General features: G+C 42.1%; 1 protein-coding gene across 1 annotated transcript in view; it reads right to left on the bottom strand.

Annotated features, from left to right (window-relative positions):
- The window catches only part of LOC311137949 (lysine-specific demethylase 5B-B-like), a 44368-nt gene extending 23352 nt beyond the window's left edge, over positions 1 to 21016 (bottom strand). Inside the window, exons 1-15 of the mRNA XM_084172575.1 lie at positions 20931 to 21016; positions 20663 to 20830; positions 12460 to 12537; positions 11734 to 11856; positions 11377 to 11547; positions 8234 to 8359; positions 5987 to 6086; positions 3036 to 3136; positions 2638 to 2796; positions 2209 to 2328; positions 1848 to 2006; positions 1267 to 1448; positions 820 to 982; positions 560 to 679; positions 145 to 342 (exon numbers count right to left, since the gene is read on the bottom strand). Coding sequence (XP_084028701.1) covers positions 145 to 342; positions 560 to 679; positions 820 to 982; positions 1267 to 1448; positions 1848 to 2006; positions 2209 to 2328; positions 2638 to 2796; positions 3036 to 3136; positions 5987 to 6086; positions 8234 to 8359; positions 11377 to 11547; positions 11734 to 11856; positions 12460 to 12537; positions 20663 to 20815 — 1953 coding nt within the window. The 5' untranslated portion in view covers positions 20816 to 20830; positions 20931 to 21016. The remainder of the gene's footprint in view (positions 1 to 144; positions 343 to 559; positions 680 to 819; positions 983 to 1266; positions 1449 to 1847; positions 2007 to 2208; positions 2329 to 2637; positions 2797 to 3035; positions 3137 to 5986; positions 6087 to 8233; positions 8360 to 11376; positions 11548 to 11733; positions 11857 to 12459; positions 12538 to 20662; positions 20831 to 20930) is intronic.
- Between the last annotated feature and the right edge of the window lie 1026 nt (positions 21017 to 22042).

The following is a 22042-nucleotide window of genomic DNA, read 5'->3' on the forward strand; positions in this document are numbered from 1 at the left end:
TTTTTGCTTTGTCATTATAGGTTATTGTGTAGATAGATTAAATAAATAAATAAATCTATTTTAGAATAAGGCTGTAACTAAAAAGGGAAGGGGTCTGAATCCTTTCCGAATGCACTGTATGTGCCGGTATGAGAGGCCTCTCACCATCTTGCGGACTTTGTCCCTCTGCTTGTCTTCCTCCTGGAGCATGACGGTCATGTCCCTCTGCACAGCCGAGGCCAGGGCCACATCCATGGTGGTGTCCGCCTTGGACGCCATCTTGCAGACCATCTCGTCGTGGGAGAAGACGCAGTACCTATTCAGCCGCCGATAGTGGTCCACACACATGCGGCCCATGGGCATCTGAAAAACAGCAGGAGGCTTTGGGTTAGAACTATACACTACTATCGATTTAACACTATCGACAAGAGCCGTACACAGTGCTGGTTACATCAGTAATAACCTAACTTGATCCATAGAGCTACAAGGTATACAGGCTTTTGTCCACTGCTCATTAGAAGCATCTTTGCTAATTACTAGCTTCTGTATGGTATTGATAAGGTCCTTCAAGGCATCTTACCCAGTCCATGGTGCAAAAGTTGACAGCCTCAGCGAAGTTGAATCCCTGGTTAAATCCACTATGGTAGGCTCTGGGGAAGGTGATGACAAACTCGCCAGCGCACTGATTGGTGCGATAAATCTAGAGAAGAGTGGGTATGAAGTCACGGTTAGATCAATAGTATACCTACACACATTTTTTATTTAATTTTTTTACTTGCCCACCTGCCTTCATAACTGTTGGTCTTCATCACTGTGTGTGTGTTGGGGTGTGGTACTTACGGGGACGCCGTGGTTCATGAGTGTGTTGGGGTTCATGATGGTGACCAGCTGGTGCAGGAGGTCAGGCTGGGACTCAAACAGCTCGGGGGCCAGTTTCATCATCACCCCCTCCAGCTTCTCTGCAGCATATCCTGGAGCCCCGTACCATGTCTTGGGCTCTCCCCTGAGAACACAGACACCATTTTCTCAAAAACACTGATGTTATCACTTAAGCTTGAGGTGTATTCTTGTGTGTTTAATACCACCTCAACCAATAAACTAACTCCAATACTAAGTAAGCATATGGGTTTGAAAAGATTCCTCAAAATGAAAGAAGCAGAGACTATTTGCTTAGACCTCTACACAATGCTTTATACCTAGGGCCAAGAGTTTTCCTGGGTCCAGCCACAAGGTCATATTATACTATACTGGTGGCCTGTGGGGCCTTAAGAAGCAGCCTATATGTACCAGTGCAGGTAGTTGATGGAGTAGCTCCAGTGGTCCTCAATGTGCCAGCAGAAGGAGGAGAAGCACATGCCCACGTAGAGCCAGGGTAACTTCATCCCACAGATGTCAGCCGTAATGTGAGTCAGCACCGAGGAGTCTATCACGGGCATGTTGTTCAGGTTCCAGCCACTGCTCAGGTAATCCTAAGGGTCAGAGACAGGGCACAAGTTAAGGCTTGACTGACCTCAGGGTGACAGTCTAAGACACTGGGTCTGAGATGCTACTTTACTGGGAAGGGTTTAATCTGCATTAGAACTCCAATATCACCATAAATACAAGCAACAAGTTATACCAAGGTCTCTGAGGGGCATAGATTTCTGGGAGGTTGTGATGTAGCTACTCGCTAGCTAATAATTGTCTCGATTATCGATCTATAGAGAATGTTGTGAAGCAGATTCTAAAATAAAATAATTATCTTCAGGTGGCAAACAGCTCTCTTGGCCTTAGATGATGTACTGTTGCCATGATGTTGTGGTACAATAAACTTCAGAATCCTCCCAATACCTAGCCTATGTTAACCTGTAAGAGGAGAGCCTTTGTACCTCATCCTCAGGGGAGACTTGGAATCGTCCGCCTCTGATGGGGAAGCCACTCCCGAACTCCTTGGAGGCAATGTCAGCCCCATACTCCACAGTGACGTCCTCCTCGATGGTGCTGACCAAGCGCCAGAACTCCTTCTCCACTAGCTCTGTTGGAACCATCTGATAGACAGAGAGAAAAAACAGTTACCTCAACTTCTGACTGAGCATGGATGAGCTACATCTAATACAGCCAATCAGACTGGAGTTCAGAAGCGAGCCACTGAGAAAATATTCTGAAATGGAGGCTCCGTCTAAAACTTGTTTAATACGAATATTTTCCTGTTTTCTCTCTACTAAACACCACATCTGCTTCCCAACTTACATGAACCGGCATGTTGAAATAGTCTGACTTGAAGGAGTCTGCCATGTCCCCAAAAGTGCGTAGGGAGTAGTCCCTCCCAGCCTGCTCGAAACCAAAGGCTACCTGAGGTTTGCCACACTCCTGTAGGGAAGACAAGAATGAGAAGTAAGCACTAATACAGCAAATGTAAACAAAAAACTAAACAGGAGGGAAGTATTCCATTGAGTAGCTACAGAAAATAACATACAGACGAGCAGAATTTGAGCATGCTTTTGTCTAGCTGTGTGTTAGCCTTAACAGTTAAAACAATATTGAGTTCCCATTTCCAGACTACTGCTGCTGCAGTGTTCAGCTAGCTTCCCCAGTGGACAGGGTGGGTGGAGTGTGTTGACAGAGTGACAGTGTAGTATGGTAATTGAGGCAGGACGAGAGAGGGAGCATGTCTGTCACCTGAGCCAGGCATTTGGGGCACCTCCAGTCTCCTTTGGGGACATCGTGGAGGGGCGGGATCAGACAGAAGGTGTGGTAGCTGTCGTCACAGCCGTCACAAAGCAGCAGGCGGTCCTCTTCGCTCCCGCTGCCACACACCAGACACATGTACTGGTCCACCTGAGGAGACCAGACCATGAGGCTTCTTATACACTTTTCAGCTAAAACGTTGCAAAATGGCTGCCATGTGTCAACCAGGTGGGTGGATGGGACGAGTTACTTTTGTGAGAGACCTGACCTGTATAAATTCTATCCATTATGGTTATTATAATCATTACCATCATCACAGTAATAATGAAGAGACAATTTGCCCTGATTAGATCAAATATATTAGCATTTAAAAAAGGTACTTTGCTCACTGTGGGGTCGTTTTTCTTAGTCAGCACGTTTTCTTTGTCACTTGTTATTGGCTCCTCATGCTCTGTGGCTTCCTGTTTCACCTGAACAGGTAACTCTTTCACTGAAATACATTTATCACATTGTTAAATGGAGGCTAAGGCATACAGTATGTACTAATATAAACAACCCTGTTCTAATAAACACTGAACAAAAATATAAATGCAACATGTAAAGTGTTGGTCCCATGTTTCATGAGCTGAAATAAAATATCCCAGAAATGATCCATACGCACAAAATACTTATTTCTCTCAAATGTTGTGCAGAAATGTGTTAACATCCCTGTTAGTGAGCATTTCTCCTTTGCCAAGATAATCCATCCACCTGACAGGTGTGGCATATGAAGAAGCTGATTAAACAGCATGATCATTACCCAGGCACGCCTTGTGCTGGGGACAATAAAAGGCCACTCTAAAATGTGCAGTTTTGTCAAACAATGCCACAGATGTCTCAAGTTGAGGGAGCGTGCAAATGGAAAGCTGACTGCAGGAATGTCCACCAGAGCTGTTGCCAGAGAACTGAATGTTCATTTCTCTACCATAAGCCGCCTCCAACGTAATTTTAAAGAATTTGGCAGTACGTCCAACCGGCCTCACAATTAAAGATCACATGTATGGTGTCGTGCGGGCTAGCGGTTTGCTGATGTCAATGTTGTGAACAGAGTGCCCCATGGTGGAGGTGGGGTTATAGTATGGGCAGGCATAAGCTATGGACAACGAACACAATTGCATTTTATCGATGGCAATTTCAATGCACAGAGATACCGTGAAGAGATCCTGAGGCCCATTGTCATGCCATTCATCCAGCCGCCATCACCTCATGTTTCAGCATGATAATGCACGGCCCCATGTCGCAAGGATCTGTACACAACTCCTGGAAGCTGAAAATGTCCCAGTTCTTCCATGGCCTGCATACTCACCAGACATGTCACCAATTGAGCATGTTTGGAATGCTCTGGATTGACGTGTATGAAAGTGTGCTCCAGTTCCTGCCAATATCCAGCAACTTTGCACAGCCATTGAAAAGGAGTGGGACAACATTCCACAGGCCACAATCAACAGCCTGATCAACTATATGCGAAGGAGAAGTGTCACGCTGCATGAGGCAAAATGGTGGAATTTATTTAAGGAATTTGTGACCAACAGATGCATATCTGTATTCCCAGTCATGTGAAATCCATAAATAAGGGCTTAATGCATTTATTTCAATTGTATGATTTCCTTATATGAACTAAACTCAGCAAAAAAAGAAACGTCCTCTCAATGTCAACTGCGTTTATTTTCTGTAAAAATGTTTATGAACATAGCAAGATTCAACAACTGAAAAAAAAAAACTGAACAAGTTCCACAGACATGTGACTAACAGAAATTGAATAATCTGTCCCTGAACAAAGGGGGGGGGGGGGGGTCAAAATGAACAGTCAGAATGCAGCTGGTGGCCACACCAGATAAAGTACTGTAGTACATCTCCTCCTCATGGACTGCACCAGATTTGCCACTTCTTGCTGTGAGATGTTACCCCACTCTTCCACCAAGGCACCTGCAAGTTCCCTGACATTTCTGGGAGGAATGGCCCTGGCCCTCACCCTCCGATCCAACAGGTCCCAGACGTGCTCAATGCATTTGAGATCCGGGCTCTTTGCTGGCCATGGCAGAACACTGACATTCCTGTCTTGCAGGAAATCACGCACAGAACGAGCAGTATGGCTGGTGGCATTGTCATGCTGGAGGGTTATGTCAGGATGAGCCTGCAGGAAGGGTACCACATGAGGGAGGAGGATGTCTTCCCTGTAACGCACAGCGTTGAGATTGCCTGCAATGACAACAAGCTCAGTCCGATGATGCTGTGACACACCGCCCCAGACCACGACGGACCCTCCACCTCCAAATCAATCCCGCTCCAGAGTACAGGTCATCGGTGTAACGCTCATTCCTTCGACGATAAATGCGAATCCAACCATTACCCCTGGTAAGACCAAACCGCAACTCGTCAGTGAAGAGCACTTTTTGCCAGTCCTGTCTGGTCCAGCGACGGTGAGTTTGTGCCCATAGGCGACATTGTTGCCGGTGATGTCTGGTGAGGACCTGCCTTACAACAGGCCTACAAGCCCTCAGTCCAGCCTCTCTCAGCCTATTGCGGACAGTCTGAGCACTGATGGAGGGATTGTGCGTTCCTGGTGTAACTCGGGCAGTTGTTGTTGCCATCCTGTACCTGTCCCCCAGGTGTGATGTTCGGACGTACCGATCCTGTGCAAGTGTTGTTACACGTGGTCTGCCACTGCGAGGACGATCAGCTGTCCATCCTGTCTCCCTGTAGCGCCGTCTTAGGCTTCTCACAGTACGGACGTTGCAATTTATGGCCCTGGCCACATCTGCAGTCCACATGCCTCCTTGCAGCACGCCTAAGGCATGTTCACACAGATGAGCAGAGACCCTGGGCATCTTTCTTCTGGTGTTTTTCTTTCAGTAGAAAGGCCTCTTTAGTGTCCTAAGTTTTCATAACTGTGACCTTAATTGCCTACAGTCTAAGCTGTTAGTGTCTTAACAACCGTTCCACAGGTGCATGTTCATTCATGGTTTATGGTTCATTGAACAAGCATGGGAAACAGTGTTTAAACCCTTTACAATGAAGATCTGTGAAAGACAGGGTCCTGAAAAAGGGACCTTTTTTTGCTGAGTTTATAACTCAGTAAAATCGTTTAAATGGTTGCGTTAATATTTTTGTTCAGTATAGATTTAAAATATTATAAAATGTACATTTTCTTCATAATTTTACTTGTAAAACATTAAATATTTATTTCAAAACGCAATCATTCCCAAGACTTAAATTAAACCAGAAAAACATTTTCATTTGTTCATGAAAAATATTCAGTTCTTTCACATTGCACTAAACTTCGCCAGAGGTCAGTGCTTACCAGGCTGTGGCTCTGGCTTGGCCACGTAGGAGCCCATCCTCCTCCTCAGGTTGGGCCGGTTCTCACAGTCCTCCTCGGTCACCGTCTTCATACAGCCTTCCTGCCAGAAAGAGAAAGAGAAAAGAGGGGTTCATGCCATGTGGACCACGACAGGAAAATCAGGAACAGCAAAATCCTTTTTATGAGCTCACAATTGCATACACACACACAAAAGCTCTTTGGTTTGGTGTCCAGAAATACAGTACCAGTCAAATGTTTAGACACACCTACTCATTCCAGGGGTTCTCTTTATTTTTACTATTTTCTACATTTACATTTTAGTCATTTAGCAGATGCTCTTATCCAGAGCGACTTACAGTTTTAGTGAGTGCATACATTTTTCTACATTGTAGAATAATAGAAGACATCAAAACTATGAAATAACACATATGGAATCATGTAGTAAACAAAAAAGTGTTAAACAAATCAAAATATATTTTATATTTGAGATTCTTCAAAGTAGCCACCCTTTGCCTTGATGACAGCTTTGCACACTCTTGGCATTCTCTCAACCAGCTTCATGAGGTAGTCGCAAGGAATGCATTTCAATTAACAGGTGTGCCTTAAAACTTAATTTGTGGAATTTATTTGTCTTAATGCATTTGAACCAATCAGTTGTGTTGTGACAAGGTAGGGGTGGTATACAGAAGATAGCCCTATTTGGTAAAAGACAAAGTCCATATTATGTCAAGAACAGCTCAAATAAGCACAGAGAAACGACAGTCCATCATTACTTTAAGACATGAAGGTTAGTCAATACGGAAAATTAAGAACTTTAAGTTTCTTCAAGTGCAGTCGCAAAAAACATAAAGCGCTATGATGAAACTGGCTCTCATGAGGACTGCCACAGGAAAGGAAGACCCAGAGTTACCTCTGCTGCAGAGGATAAGTTCATTAGTTACCAGCCTCAGAAATTGCAGCCCAAATAAATGCTTCAGAATTCAAGTCACAGACACATCTCAACATCAAATGTTCAGAGGAGACTCCGTGAAATCAGGCCTTCATGGTCGAATTGCTGCAAAGAAACCATTACTAAAAGGACACCAATAAGAAGAAGAGACTTGCTTGGGCCAAGAAACATGAGCAATGGACATTAGACCGGTGGAAATATGTCCTTTGGTCTGGAGTCCAAATTTGAGATTTTTGGTTTCAACCGCCATATCTTTGTGAGACGCAGAGTAGGTGAACGGATGATCGCCGCATGTGTGGTTCCCACCGTGAAGCATGGAGGAGGTATGATGGTGTGGGGGTGCTTTGCTGGTGACACGGTCTGTGATTTATTTAGAATTCAAGGCACACTTAACCAGCATGACTACCACAGCATTCTGCAGCGATACGCCATCCCATCTGGTTTGCGCTTAGGGGGACTATCATTTGTTTTTCAACAGGACAATGACCCAACACACCTCCAGGCTGTGTAAGGGCTATTTTACCAAGAAGGAGAGTGATGGAGTGCTGTATCAGATGACCTGGCCTCCACAATCACCCAACCTCAACCCCAGTTGGACCGCAGAGTGAAGGAAAAGCAGCCAACAAGTGCTCAGCATATGTGGGAACTCCTTCAAGACTGTTGGAAAAGCATTCCAGGTGAAGCTGGTTGAGAGAATGCCAAGCGTGTGCAAAGCTGTCATCAAGGCAAAGCGTGGCTACTTTGAAGAATATAAAATATATTTTGATTTGTTTAACACTTTTTTGGGTTACTACATGATTCCATGTGTGTTATTTCATAGTTTTGATGTCTTCACTATTATTATACAATGTAGAAAATAGTAAAGATAAAGAAAAACCCTTGAATAAGTATGTGTCCAAACTTTTGACTGGTACTGTACATGCAAAGCTGCAAACCACCGCTTGTCTGCATTGGTAAATTGGGTAACTGGGCTTTTGTTTTATAGGGTGTTAATTCATCCACTGACTCGGGTAGAGCTGTGTCTTATGAGGACCAGGGAACTATTGTGGGTTATAGTCAGGGGTGAAATAAGGCGATACGGCGTCCCGGCAAAATAAATAGTGGGGGTACGCTGTACCGGTAAAACATTAGCATATCACAATAATTAAAACAAAATGTCAAGAAAACTGTAGGCTATTACACCACTTTTTATTATTACCGCATGTCAGAGGCATGAACATTTTTAGAATGGGCTTATTGTAACTTATGGGGAACTAGAAGTATAACTGTGACTTATGGGGACCCAGGAAGAGGCCCACCTCAGCTCTCATGCGCTTGGCTCTGCGGGCGATGCTGCAGGTCTCCAGAGGCTGAACAGACTGTCGCTGGGGAAGGTCATGGGGGATGTAGTCGGTGTCCTTTGTGTCGTTGGTCAGGGTGGGCTTCTGTAGGGGAGACATGGGGGAGTGAGTGGGCATGTAGAGCTTTCTAGTACAAAGTACACCAATCTCAAACTGATGTGTTTGTCAGAAAATGAGAAGAAAAGGACAATCATTCTGTTTGAACAGAAAGAGCTTTGCTAGCTCCTTGCCACGCCTACTACTATTATGCTGTGATAAATTAAATTTGCCAAAAACAAACCAGGCATCTATATACAACAGGGCCATGTGGTTGTTTAGGTGCCTAGTTGTCTGACAGTTCCCTGGGGGTTCCATTTCAAATCTTTCATTGTTGCCTTTGAACAAAACAATTGTAATGGAGTTTTTGAATACCATGGCTTGATTATAAATACAATCTTCCAATTCAAACCTCTACCCACCACTACACACGGGCTTCAACTGTTGATACTTGTTTTTGTCTTGCCAGATCAACACATGTGGTCTCTGGTCTTTCTGTTGACACCACACACGACAAAAGAGGAAGACAGGCAGCAACACTGTCGGTTGAGGTGGGGGTTGGGAACACTGACGCTCTGCTCTCTGGTATATCAGGAGGACAGTGTTTAGCTCATTAACTTTGCTACAGGGAGTGTGGGGCAAGAGGGAGGAGGGAACAGGAGAGGTCAAGGCCAGAAGGCTGAGAGCGAGAGAGGCATGCAGCACTGCAGAGAGGATGAGCTGCTGCTAACCACAAAACCCAACCAGGGCCCCAAGCAGGGTTGGGTAGGTTACTTTCTAAATGTAATCCGTTTGTTACTAGTTACCTGTCCAAAATTGTAATCAGTAACGTAACTTTTGGATTACCCAAATGCAGTAATGGAATCTGATTACATTCAGTTACTTTTAGATTACTTTCCCCTTAAGAGGCATTAGAAGAAAGACAAAAATGTATGTTACCAATTGAACAACATCTATTGCAGGATATATCAATGTTAAAGTTTACATAGCTGGCCATATATGGATGTTAAATTTTACTTTATGGGTTGGTTATGTAGGCTTCTTCTAACCCATCGCTTTCTACTACATATAATAATACGACTAAATTATATCTATACATTAAAAACCAAAGACTATCAGAATTCCAGTCATTCCAATACATGTTATACACCTTGATCTTCAAGAATAGGCCTTGGAAATATGGAAGTATAGACTAGACATTTTTTACCTGAGCATAACCCCAAAACTAAGGACTTATTAGCCAGCCCTACTCTGTTTATGATTTTCTTGTCATGGAGGACTGATTGGGCTCATTGATTCGAGTTGAAAAATAAATGCTGTGCTCATGGAATGGTATGCTTTGAGCACTACTGAAAACTGTGTTTACATGTGAAAAATGAATGCCATACGCTGAATTTGCTATAGGCCTATTGTTTACCTTTTTGTTGGTGACACTTTGATATCTTGATAATATGCAGCTGTTTAAAGGGTAAATCCACAGATGAAACAATAACAAAACGGTCAACCCGCCTCTGTTTTGGTAAAAAGCTGAGGGATGGGCCTGGAGAAATGTAACCACTCTCAGATTAATAGACAGAGCTATGGATGCAAGGTCTGACCATCCATGATATCAAAATTATTGTTTTAACCATATTATGAGGCTATACAGTGTTTGTTTACATTTACAATGTTTACAAACATTGGAGAAAAACAAGCTTATATTTCTGGTTCTCATGGAGTGTGACAGTTGAACTAAGCTCATGAGGTATTTATAAGATATATATATTAGTGAGGGAAAAAAGTATTTGATCCCATGCTGATTTTGTACGTTTGCCCACTGACAAAAATTATCAGCCTATAATTTTAATGGTAGGTTTATTTGAACAGTGAGAGACAGAATAACAACAAAATAATCAAGAAAAACGCATGTCAAAAATGTTATAAATTGATTTGCATTTTAATGAGGGAAATACGTATTTGACCCCTCTGCAAAACATGACTTTGTGATTGCCAACAAGGGTTTTGCCACCAAGTACTGAGGTCAGACGTTTCTTGTAGTTGGCCACCAGGTTTGCACACATCTCAGGAGGGATTTTGTTCCACTCCTCTTTGCAGATCTTCGAGGTAATTGTCTAGTTTCTCAGAAGTATCTGTAATCTGATTACAATATTTTTGCAGTATGAAAAATATATGCACTCACTAACTGTAAGTCGCTCTGGATAAGAGCGTCTGCTAAATGACTAAAAATGTAAAAAAAATATTTTTTTATCCCTTACATGTAACGGATTACATCTAATCTGTTAGTCCTCCCCAAACCTGACCCCAAGGCACAATCTGGGAAGCTGCAAGAGACAACTGAGGTCTTCAATGAAAATAAACACGGAGACAAGAGGCAACCGGTACTACATTTTACAAAAATAACCCAATGGGGAGGAGAGCTAGCTATGAAAATGGTTGGTTTATTTTCAGGATTCCAGTCATGCTTTTTAAACATCCCAGGCCTCATCTAGCCTATAACTTAATTTGTGTGCAAAACCCAGGATCCTTCAACTCATCATCATATACCGAGAAACAAATAATTTGACATCATCTCTGGCCAAATATCAAACTTATTGAGTATTGTGTAAAAGAGGCTACATGAGTGCCAGTTCAATTCTGAAGTGCCTTCTCTACAGTGTTAGGGCAGTTAATGAGGTTGGCTGGTATTAGCTTAATTTAGGGTGATGCTCTACAATTATATCAACAGCAAAAACATGGATGAATTAAATTGAGATTTTCCTCTTTTTTGTTACCTGCCATGTCGCTAAGGACAATATCAACACCTTTGACTCAGCACAACCTCAGACCTCAACTCGAGATATGAGCACATTAGTAAACAGCCCAGAGCAGAGGACCAAGACAAGGCTACCCATCGGGAGAGAGAGAGACAAAGAGGATGAGAGGGAGGGGTGGAAGATGACTCTGCAGAGAGAGTACTGGGAGACACAGGAGAGAGGGCGAGAGAGCGATAGTGAGAAAGAAAAGAGAGAGAATGTAGACTATACATAGGGGGGAGAGAGACAGAGCGAGAAAGACCCATCACTCACCAGAAGGTTGGCTCCAGTCTGGAACAGGTTGTAGGGGTAAAGGATCCTCTCATAGTGGGAGCGCAGATGAGAGCCTATGGCCTTGCCTGGAGCAAAGCCCATCTTGAGGGCTATCTTAGACCAGCGTCTCTCTCTGCAAACCGCGTCAAAACCCCCCTCATCGTTCACCAACTGGGAAAGGAGCACTCCAATTAATTATGTTTTTACTGTGTGGGTGTTCAAATTTGTCAACATAAGAAGCATATAGAACGCACCATGCTTATATGACTGTATAACACAAATGCACACTGGATCCTATCCAAGAATAGCTGGCCAGTTTCCTGCATCCAGGGAGTGCCAGAAGTTGTAGCTACATACCTTGTTGAGTTGGTATAGGTCCAGAATCTTTCTTTCCACATGAGGGATTTTCAGGGTGCACCCTTGTAGCTCCCAGAACTTTGCGATTTGATCCAGGAAGTTGAGCTTGACTCTGGTTTGAGCCTACTCAACATGAAGATAAACATAATAAGATATGGTACATTTTACACATTGCCAACATAAAACAAATAACATTGATCACACTTGGATAAGATGTTTTTTTATGGTGTTTTATATGCCCTTATCAACATTGTTTATAATAATACATCCCCTGCTGTGCTACTTTTAATTGCAAATGACAGGACATTTACATTTTAACTAGCTCATCGGAGGGGGTCACAAGGGACCTTTGACCTGATGTCATCAGCACTCTGGCTTCAATAAACACCCTGCTGCTGTGGGTTGTAAGCCTGCTGAAGCCACTGTTCTACTGACAATGTCACTCGATGCACCAAAGTAGCCTTCCGAGTCACCTTAGATTAGGCCTAAAGCATTTGCCTACTAATGTATTTGTCAATTTTATTTGATTTATTTAGCACTTATAAAAGAGTGGGATAATTAGAAAATGTAGAAGAGGCCAAATCCCAAAATATCTGTGGAACCTCATTGTAAAAGTAATAAAAACTTGGTTACGTACATATCCAGTTGTTCATAATAAGGTAAGTAGATGCTATTTTCACTCAGTATTGTAATGGATAAACCAGTTAAGCAGGGAAATTAACGTACCTCCAATTCATTAAGTCTCTGGATACGGGGAGTGAAGTGCAGACTATCCACGTCACATGCAAACGGTGGCTGCCATCCCTGCAGGAGTAAACAACACCAGCTTGTTAAACTGACTGAGGAGTCACTAACCTTTTTCCTAGCTTCCATTTAGGAAAATCATGATCAATTGAGCAACAGTCTATGCTGTATTTGAATACATGTTTAAATATGTTATTTATACTGCAGTGTTTAGGAACATTGTGACATGACCGGTTATGTTCCATACAGAAAGTCACATAGGCTGTTCATCCTCAAACTAAATCCATATTTGATATCTCCTCTGGTTACATTATTCCTAATTAACACTACCCTAAATGCCAATCAAACCTGAGTAAAATATATGAAAATGATTTCAATATCACATTAAAACAATTTGATCCTGATGGATTTGAATAAAAACCTGGAGTGGATATGAAACATATCTTACAAACGGGCGCATGACAGACACACTTGAGTACATATACATGCAAAGTAATAATTATATATTAAACTGATTATGGCAGTAGGCAGATTATGCAATAGTCATGTAAACACCTTACTCCGTTTACCTTAATCAGCGTAAGGTCAAAATCAAAGTAAGCATACGCCAATTAAAACACCTGGACTTCTGAGAAATCTTTCGAATTATTAGGACATGTAAACACCTGTCATGACTCTCCCTGGGTGAGGATCAAAGGCCTCATATCAGCTTGGCAAATCGCCGACAACAACCAGACCCTCTTAATCACGGGGGGGGGGGGGGGGGCTGTGCCAGTCTTGACACCTTAATACTGCCATAGATTAGAGATAGGGGAATCTATCTCTGGCCTCTAGTATGGTGAAAGGAATGTCCTTTGTTTCAGAGACTTTTGCCACCCAAAACTTCAACATCCAACAATGAACATTGGGACAATATATTTCAACATCTAAAATGTTGGGAATGATGAGAAATGGAATATGGAAAATTAATGTCTATTTTGTGACATCATTAAAAATGGTATAAAAGGTGTTATAACGAAAACATTGTGACTTGAAGAGCTTTTACACTGTGGATATCAGGCTTGCATCCTTTATGTTGGGTAGAAAATATCAAGGAGGAAGACAATGTTTCCGTGAAGATAGGAATGTGATTTTAGCTTTCTAACAAAATCATAGTGATAATAATACTTTTGCCTCGTAACTAGCCACGCCAGAGGGAGCTCAGAGAGCATGTCAGTATGATGGAAACGCCCCTCTTTACCAGAGTGCATAAAAGACTGAGATAAGAATTATCAGATCAGACTAGACGGACCTCAAGCTGCAGCTGTTGTCCATATTGGTCCTGACCCTGAAAATCAACGAGGTGAAGACGACAAAATTGCCTCCACTAACAATCAATGTTACGGCTGAGTAGCTGTTCTATGTACTGTATCTAAGAAGGTGAATTTAAGTGGGACCATCCTGTCACTCTCTTCAAACCATCGTCTACTACACTGCTCTCATCACCCCACAGGGGATCATCAACACGGCTGCTTAGCCGTCCTCAGAAGACCACTTCCAGAACGAGTGAAAGTAAACAGACGACAAACCTCATGGACAATCTGAGCCTTACATCTGAGCCTTACATGTAAAAGGCCATCCGAAAAGAGAAGGCCCAATCGACCCTTCCCACGAAGGCTTGGGTCCAACAGAGACGAAGACAAACACGTAAATACATGCATTACTTCTTACCAAATGGGCGGCAGTTCTGGCAAAGTATTAGGATTACTATGAGCTTAGGTCCATGTGTTTCCAAGTGTTTCTCTCTCACTATCTTTTGTAACAAGTGTCATATTGTGTTAGTCCGCGAGGGACCCGTTTTCATTGTATTAAGTTTCTAATCCCTACCTATACTGTGTATGTGTTTGTATCGTGTTATCATTTTTAATTAGTAAGTAAATAATTAAATCAATTTGTGTGGTACGGAATGATCAGTAAGACCCGGGTTCGCGCAGACTTAAGAGCCTACGACTTTCAGAATGAGACTGATATGAGGTAAACGATTAATTAATGACTGTTAAATGATGAGATATCTTTAGTGTTAATTCTGGAAACGGTAACTCGTTAAACAACTTTTCCCGTGGTGCCCCAAATTCATAATGAGTTAATTGTTACATGATTAATTTAATCTAGTAACAATTAAACATATTAGGTAATTATTCGATAAATAATAGTCATCACAATAATGAAAGGCACGTCACGACACACCTTAAATCAACATTCCAGCTGTGTATTTGATCTGTTCATGTGCTAGCACCAGCTGAGCGAGCCTCCCTCTTTAGCGCGAGTGAAGTCAGTTTGATTTATTAGGATCCCCATTAGCCGACGCCAAAGGCGACAGCTAGTCTTACTGGGATCGGACATAACGAAAAAGACATTACAGACAACATACTTTACAATTTACATACATTTAAAAACATTAACATGTAGTGTTAATGGAACAACAATGCATGCGTCTTAGAAGTAGTTTTCACATACAAACTTCCTATGTCGTAACTCAGAATAAAAGATGCTTCGCAAAAATAACATGGTCGCTGTGGTAGAATGTATATTTTGATTGGCGATTTTCTGCATTTATCAGAGTGCCATCAGGTAGCCTGATTTCAGATGTGTCCATGTAAACAGGATTATTAAGGAAATCGTTTTGCAAAGCATGTAAACGTTTTAATCAAACTATTACATTAATCTGATTATCCACAATAATCGCATTATTGTGTGCATGTACAGTGAGGGAAAAAAGTATTTGATCCCCTGCTGATTTTGTACGTTTGCCCACTGACAAAGAAATGATCAGTCTATCATTTTAATGGTAGGTTTATTTGAACAGTGAGAGACAGAATAACAACAAAAAAATACAGAAAAACGCATGTCAAAAATGTTATAAATTGATTTGCATTTTAATGAGGGAAATAAGTATTTGAACCCTCTCAATCAGAAAGATTTCTGGCTCCCAGGTGTCTTTTATACAGGTAACGAGCTGAGATTAGGAGCACACTCTTAAAGGGAGTGCTCCTAATCTCAGCTCGTTACCTGTATAAAAGACACCTGTCCACAGAAGCAATCAATCAATCAGATTCCAAACTCTCCACCATGGCCAAGACCAAAGAGCTCTCCAAGGATGTCAGGGACAAGATTGTAGACCTACACAAGGCTGGAATGGGCTACAAGACCATCGCCAAGCAGCTTGGTGAAAAGGTGACAACAGTTGGTGCGATTATTCACAAATGGAAGAAACACAAAAGAACTGTCAATCTCCCTCGGCCTAGGGCTCCATGCAAGCAAGATCTCACCTCGTGGAGTTGCAATGATCATGAGAACGGTGAGGAATCAGCACAGAACTACACGGGAGGATCTTGTCAATGATCTCAAGGCAGCTGGGACCAGTCACCAAGAAAACAATTGGTAACACACTACGCCGTGAAGGACTGAAATCCTGCAGCGCCCGCAAGGTCCCCCTGCTCAAGAAAGCACATATACAGGCCCGTCTGAAGTTTGCCAATGGACATCTGAATGATTCAGAGGAGAACTGGGTGAAAGTGTTGTGGTCAGATGAGACCAAAATCGAGCACTTTGCCATCAACTCAACTCGCCGTGTTTGGAGGAGGAGGAATGCTGCCTATGACCCCAAGAACACCATCCCCACCGTCAAACATGGAGGTGGAAACATTATGCTTTGGGGGTGTTTTTCTGCTAAGGGGACAGGACAACTTCACCGCATCAAAGGGACGATGGACGGGGCCATGTACCGTCAAATCTTGGGTGAGAACCTCCTTCCCTCAGCCAGGGCATTGAAAATGGGTCGTGGATGGGTATTCCAGCATGACAATGACCCAAAACACACGGCCAAGGCAACAAAGGACTGGCTCAAGAAGAAGCACATTAAGGTCCTGGAGTGGCCTAGCCAGTCTCCAGACCTTAATCCCATGGAAAATCTGTGGAGGGAGCTGAAGGTTTGAGTTGCCAAACATCAGGCTCGAAACCTTAATGACTTGGAGAAGATCTGCAAAGAGGAGTGGGACAAAATCCCTCCTGAGATGTGTGCAAACCTGGTGGCCAACTACAAGAAACGTCTGACCTCTGTGATTGCCAACAAGGGTTTTGCCACCAAGTACTAAGTCATGTTTTGCAGAGGGGTCAAATACTTATTTCCCTCATTAAAATGCAAATCAATTTATAACATTTTTGACATGCGTTTTTCTGGATTTTTTTGTTGTTATTCTGTCTCTCACTGTTCAAATAAACCTACCATTAAAATTATAGACTGATCATGTCTTTGTCAGTGGGCAAACGTACAAAAATCAGCAGGGGATCAAATATTTTTTTCCCTCACTGTAACTGTACAATGTCAATAGACACAGGCACCCGGTTAATAGTTACCAACTCTACTCAGGTGATGCTGATTAACAATGTTAATATTTACAAATAGACCTACACATTTGAGTAACCATAGACTTTCATGGTGCATATCACCAAGTCTTATTTTGGCACTGGACCAGCAGCTGCAATACAGTATTTGATGCACATAAGGCCTTTCTTTAACGTATTTTCTTTGATATGGGCCCTCTGAGTAAAGTTGGTATTTCCAGTCCTCTCATTTTCTATTTAACATTGGGTTCAGAGAGAGAGAGACTGTTTGACAAGAATCAACAGGAAACTCAGTGTGCACTAGTACAGCATCCTTACCTTTGGAGACTACACTGTGACCTTGCATGGCATCTCAGAGTGCCAGCATGCCTGTTTGAATGTGCATGATAACTCAGGAATACAGAACAGTATCATTTTAAAATAGGCTACACAAGTGAGAGGCTCTCAGACTATTTCACTGCAATTCTGTAAATTCAGACCAAGCAACACATAGAACCCTTTTTGATCAAATGTGGAAGAATCCATCCTAAAACCCAACTCCCTAAACAAGAAAACCTAACTGTCACATCAGACTGAGAAGTGAACCAGCTGGGGATGTGGACGAATCTAACTGCCCTCGAGTCATCAAAAATTACTGGAAAAAAATATGTATCCCCTGGGGCCGGGGAGGGGTGTTGATGAGACTGCCATAAATGTAGCCTCCATAGATGACACTTTGACCCTGCACGCTCTGTCTGCAGTGCATGGCCCAGATGGGGACATGGTTTATGAAAACAGCTCTGGTTGCATTTCCATCAGCCCCTTTGTGGAGTAGTGGAGCTATGACAACAGGCAGGCCCATTGCATAAGCACTCCCATTCTGCACATTGCATAAGCACTCCCATTCCGCAAAACACCTTCCATCCTCTGAACAGCTAGCCAAATTCAGCCATCATTAGTGCTTGCCTATGGAGCTGTGAGGGGAACGGCACCTCCGTACCTTCAGGCTCTGATCAGTCCCTACACCCAAATGAGGGCATTGCGTTCATCCACCTCTGGCCTGCTGGCTCCCCTTCCTCTGCGGAAGCATAGTTCCCGCTCAGCCCAGTCAAAACTGTTCGCTGCTCTGGCACCCCAATGGTGGAACAAGCTCCCTCACAACGTCAGGACAGCGGAGTCACTCACCACCTTCCGGAGACATTTGAAACCCCACCTCTTTAAGGAATACCTGGGATAGGATAAAGTAATCCTTCTACCCCAACCCCCCCCCCCCCCCCCCTCTGATTATTAAATTCAACAAAAAATTATTTTCAGCATTTTCATCAATTTCTGCATTCTTGGAGATCCTTTCCACACTGCCACGTAGGGATGCATGATATGGGCAAACAATCTAGGCCTTATCTTTTATAAAATGTCGCAATTGTGATTTGACTTGCGATTTAGAGCAAAACACTTGGGTGAACTGTTGGAATCATGGAAATATAAAGATTGTTCTAATGCTATAGTTAGAATATAATATTGGCCACTTTGAATACAGTGTTGTTTGACATAAATGCCAGAGAGGCATTACTGTGACAGAATAGGAACTAAAGTGTTGATAAATGTTTCCTAGGGGACCCTATAAACTTTAGCTACATTTAATGTTTTATTTTAGCTACTTCATGTAGCTAACAAATTCTTGCTTTGCGTATTCCTCTTTGATTTAGAAGATACTGTCACACAAATAACATGCTGATTTAGATCTACACCATCACTGGTATTATCAGGCTGTATAGCTAATTACATTTGCTCTCAGTACATTTATTAGCTAGTTAGCATTAGCGATTAACAAGATTTAAGCCTAACTTGCTAAGAAAAGACAAACTAGTTGTTTGCTGATGTAAGAAACACAGACTAATAGTGTAGTAATAGAACGCTAGTGGAATTATATTAAGAAGCAAAGTGAAAACCGCATTATTGACTGTAAAGAGGGGAACAAAACTGTTTAAATAATACAAAACAAATGGTGGGGACTAAACAATGTGCTGGTAAACAATGTTAATGCATAAAAACAGGTTGCCTAGGTTGTTTCTCAAATATTTTAAATGTAGGTTATTTTAGGTGTACAACATTGTTATTGCATAGTATTTTAGTAATTGATTGTAAATGACCATATTTTGTTGTGGTATGCGGGACAGTCCCTATTCCTGTTGTCTAATAAAACAATTCTCAACTCAATTAGGCTAGAATGCATTTACTATGGTATGCGACAACAGCCTACAAAGTGCAATTACAGTATTACTAAAAAGGTATAACTACTAATGTAAAGTGTTACCCAAATTACTATGTTTAATGAACTACTATCAAACCTTGTAGTAATACTTTTTATTGCAAACGACAGCAATAATGCATGCATACCGCAGTAAAAAAAGTTATTACCATAGGCTACTTTGAGGAAATTGTTTTGATAATCAATGTTCAGGGGCCAGCCCTTCAAAAACCATTGAGTTACCATTAGAAAAGGGGTCAAATTATTCACACAGATGAATTAACAAATATCCCTAGCAAAATCTGATTAATAATAATAATAATAATAAAGGTGGGTGCTTATATTTGTCCTGTTTCACACATGTACAAATGTGTATTATAAACTGGGTGGTTCGAGCCCTGAATGCTGATTGGCTGACAGTTGTGGTATATCAGACCATATACCACAGGTATGACAAAACGTTTATTTTTACTGCTAATTACGTTGGTAACCAGCTAATAATAGCAATAAGGCACCTGGGGGGGTTTGTGATATATGGCCAATATACCACGGCTAAGGGCTGCCTTGCATCGTGCCTAAGAACAGACCTTTGCTGTGGTATATTGACCTTTTACCACACCCACTCAGGCCTCATTGCTTAATTATACAAGTATGAAATAGAAATGTGTTTTTGCATATCACAACCCCGAGACACCCTCGAAGAGTGGGGTCACGGCCGGGGTCAGACATGATCAAAGAAGACCATGCCTTGCTCAAGGACACATCCACAGACTTTTCACCTCGTCAGCTCGGGGATTCGAACTGGCAACCTTTATGTTACCGGCCCAACGCGTTATCCGCTAGGCTACCTGCCACCGATTATTATTTAATATAGTGTTACATTGTTAAAACTCCAAAAGGAAAAGTTACTTGATTTGTACACACAATCCAGTTTTTAAAACACACCCACTACCACAAAGACAACATGGAGGACATTTACCAAGGTAGGAGACACGCCTACAACATCAACATATACAGGCCTCTAAAATCAACCCCACTCCCAGTTATCAAATAATCTAGGTTGTCATGATGCACGTAGCCGTCACACGGCAATCCAGCATCAAAACATTGTGATGTCGATATAACCAGCAATATGGAAGGCTATTTTATAAATATCTTCCAATTTCACATTACAACATTGATAAACTGGAAGGCATTTAAGTGACTTGGTCAAATGTATTATTTCTGTGTCATTTTACAATGAACAACTCCCAGGAAGAGAAAAGTTAACCAACCTTTTCACCCATTCATTTGACCAATAGCCTCTAAAGACCCATCCAAATACAATGTAACGTACTCTCTGGAACATAGGCGATACTTTATTGGAACTTTGTCGGGCGTCTGTCTGCACATAGATCACTGGGCGCGTGCGTGTACATGCACACATAATATACACAGACGAAGCTGGTAATTCAACTCAAGCCGCCATGTTGAAAATCTGTCTAAAAAGATAAGTAAACGACAAAATGTCACCAACAACCTATAGAAAATATTTTAGCAGGAGTTTGAAATATTACCCTGATTAAAGACACTCACCTTCGGCGGTCGGACCTTGCAGATGCCCGTTTTCTCTGCAATAGGCCGTATTTTGTTGATATACGCAAATGGATCGGCAAATTCCTCCCAACTGGGCTCAAAAACAGGACACTCTGGTGGAGCAATAAACTCGTTGGGCCGAGGCTGGGTCATCGTTGCATCTTCGTTCTAAATAGCGGCGAGTTGCAAGTATTAATTAAAGTTAAATGAAAGCTGTCTTTGAAGAACTGCACCCTTTAACTCAGTAATTAAGAACATCACCACTCACTCATTGAAGTCTCACGCGCATTAGCTGGTCGGGGAACAGCACCTACTTCCGCTTGAGAAAATAGAGACCACTACACACAGACTAGCTACGAAACATTCAAATAGTTTTTTTTTTTTTTACAAATAACTACCCACCGTTGCTTCAGTCATGGCATGCCATTTTTGGGGTTTATATACAAAAATATCGCATTGTCAACGCACTAGATTACATCTCAACTGATTGCTGCAAATAAGAAACAAATGGTCAGTAAATAATATTGTTTTGTTTTTTACACGTAATCAAAATATGGTGTACACAACCTACCGATTGTCATTTAAAATTGGTCCGACCAAGAAAATAACTGTATTTTATATAGTTAATAAAACGAATAAATAAGCAAATCAAATATATTTTGATTCTTCTTTCTTCAGCCTATAGTACACAAATGTATATGCTATCTTTTGAGTTATGCACTCTAGTGGCAGTGAAACAGATGAGCGCATTCATACTAAAACCTCGTGGTGACCGGGACTTGTTTTTTAAATGGACCCGATGGACTCGTTGATTGGGTGTCATTCCTTCAATTCTGGTGGCAGTAGGGTGCGGAGACCAGGGCCAGAGACTTTACAAGTGATACACGGAGTGTACAAAACAATAGAAACACTTGCTGTTTCCATGAGACTGGCCAGGTGATAGCTATGATCCCTTATTGATGTCACTTGTTAAATCCACTTCAATCAGTGTAGATGAAGTGGAGGAGACAGGTTAAAGAAGGATTTTTAAGCCTTGAGACATGGATTGTGTACGTGTGCCACTCAGAGGGTGAAAGGGCAAGACAAAATATGTAAGTGCCTTTGAACAGGATATGGTAGTAGGTGCCAGGCGCATTGGTTTGAGTGTGTCAAGAACTGCAATGCTGCTGAGTTTTTCACACTCAACAGTTTCCTGTGTGTATCAAGAATGGTCCACCACCGAAAGGACATCCAACCAAAAGCAGGCCACTGGTCGAAAATGGGTCATTGATGAAAGAGGACAAAGGAGGCTGACACACATTGTGCAGCGCGACAGACGGGCTACAGTTAGTCAACTGACAGTCCAGCGCAACATTGGTGACCAAAGACCCATAAAAGAAT

Source organism: Coregonus lavaretus (assembly GCF_964263955.1).
Source record: "Coregonus lavaretus genome assembly, chromosome: 12".
Taxonomy (NCBI): domain Eukaryota; kingdom Metazoa; phylum Chordata; class Actinopteri; order Salmoniformes; family Salmonidae; genus Coregonus; species Coregonus lavaretus.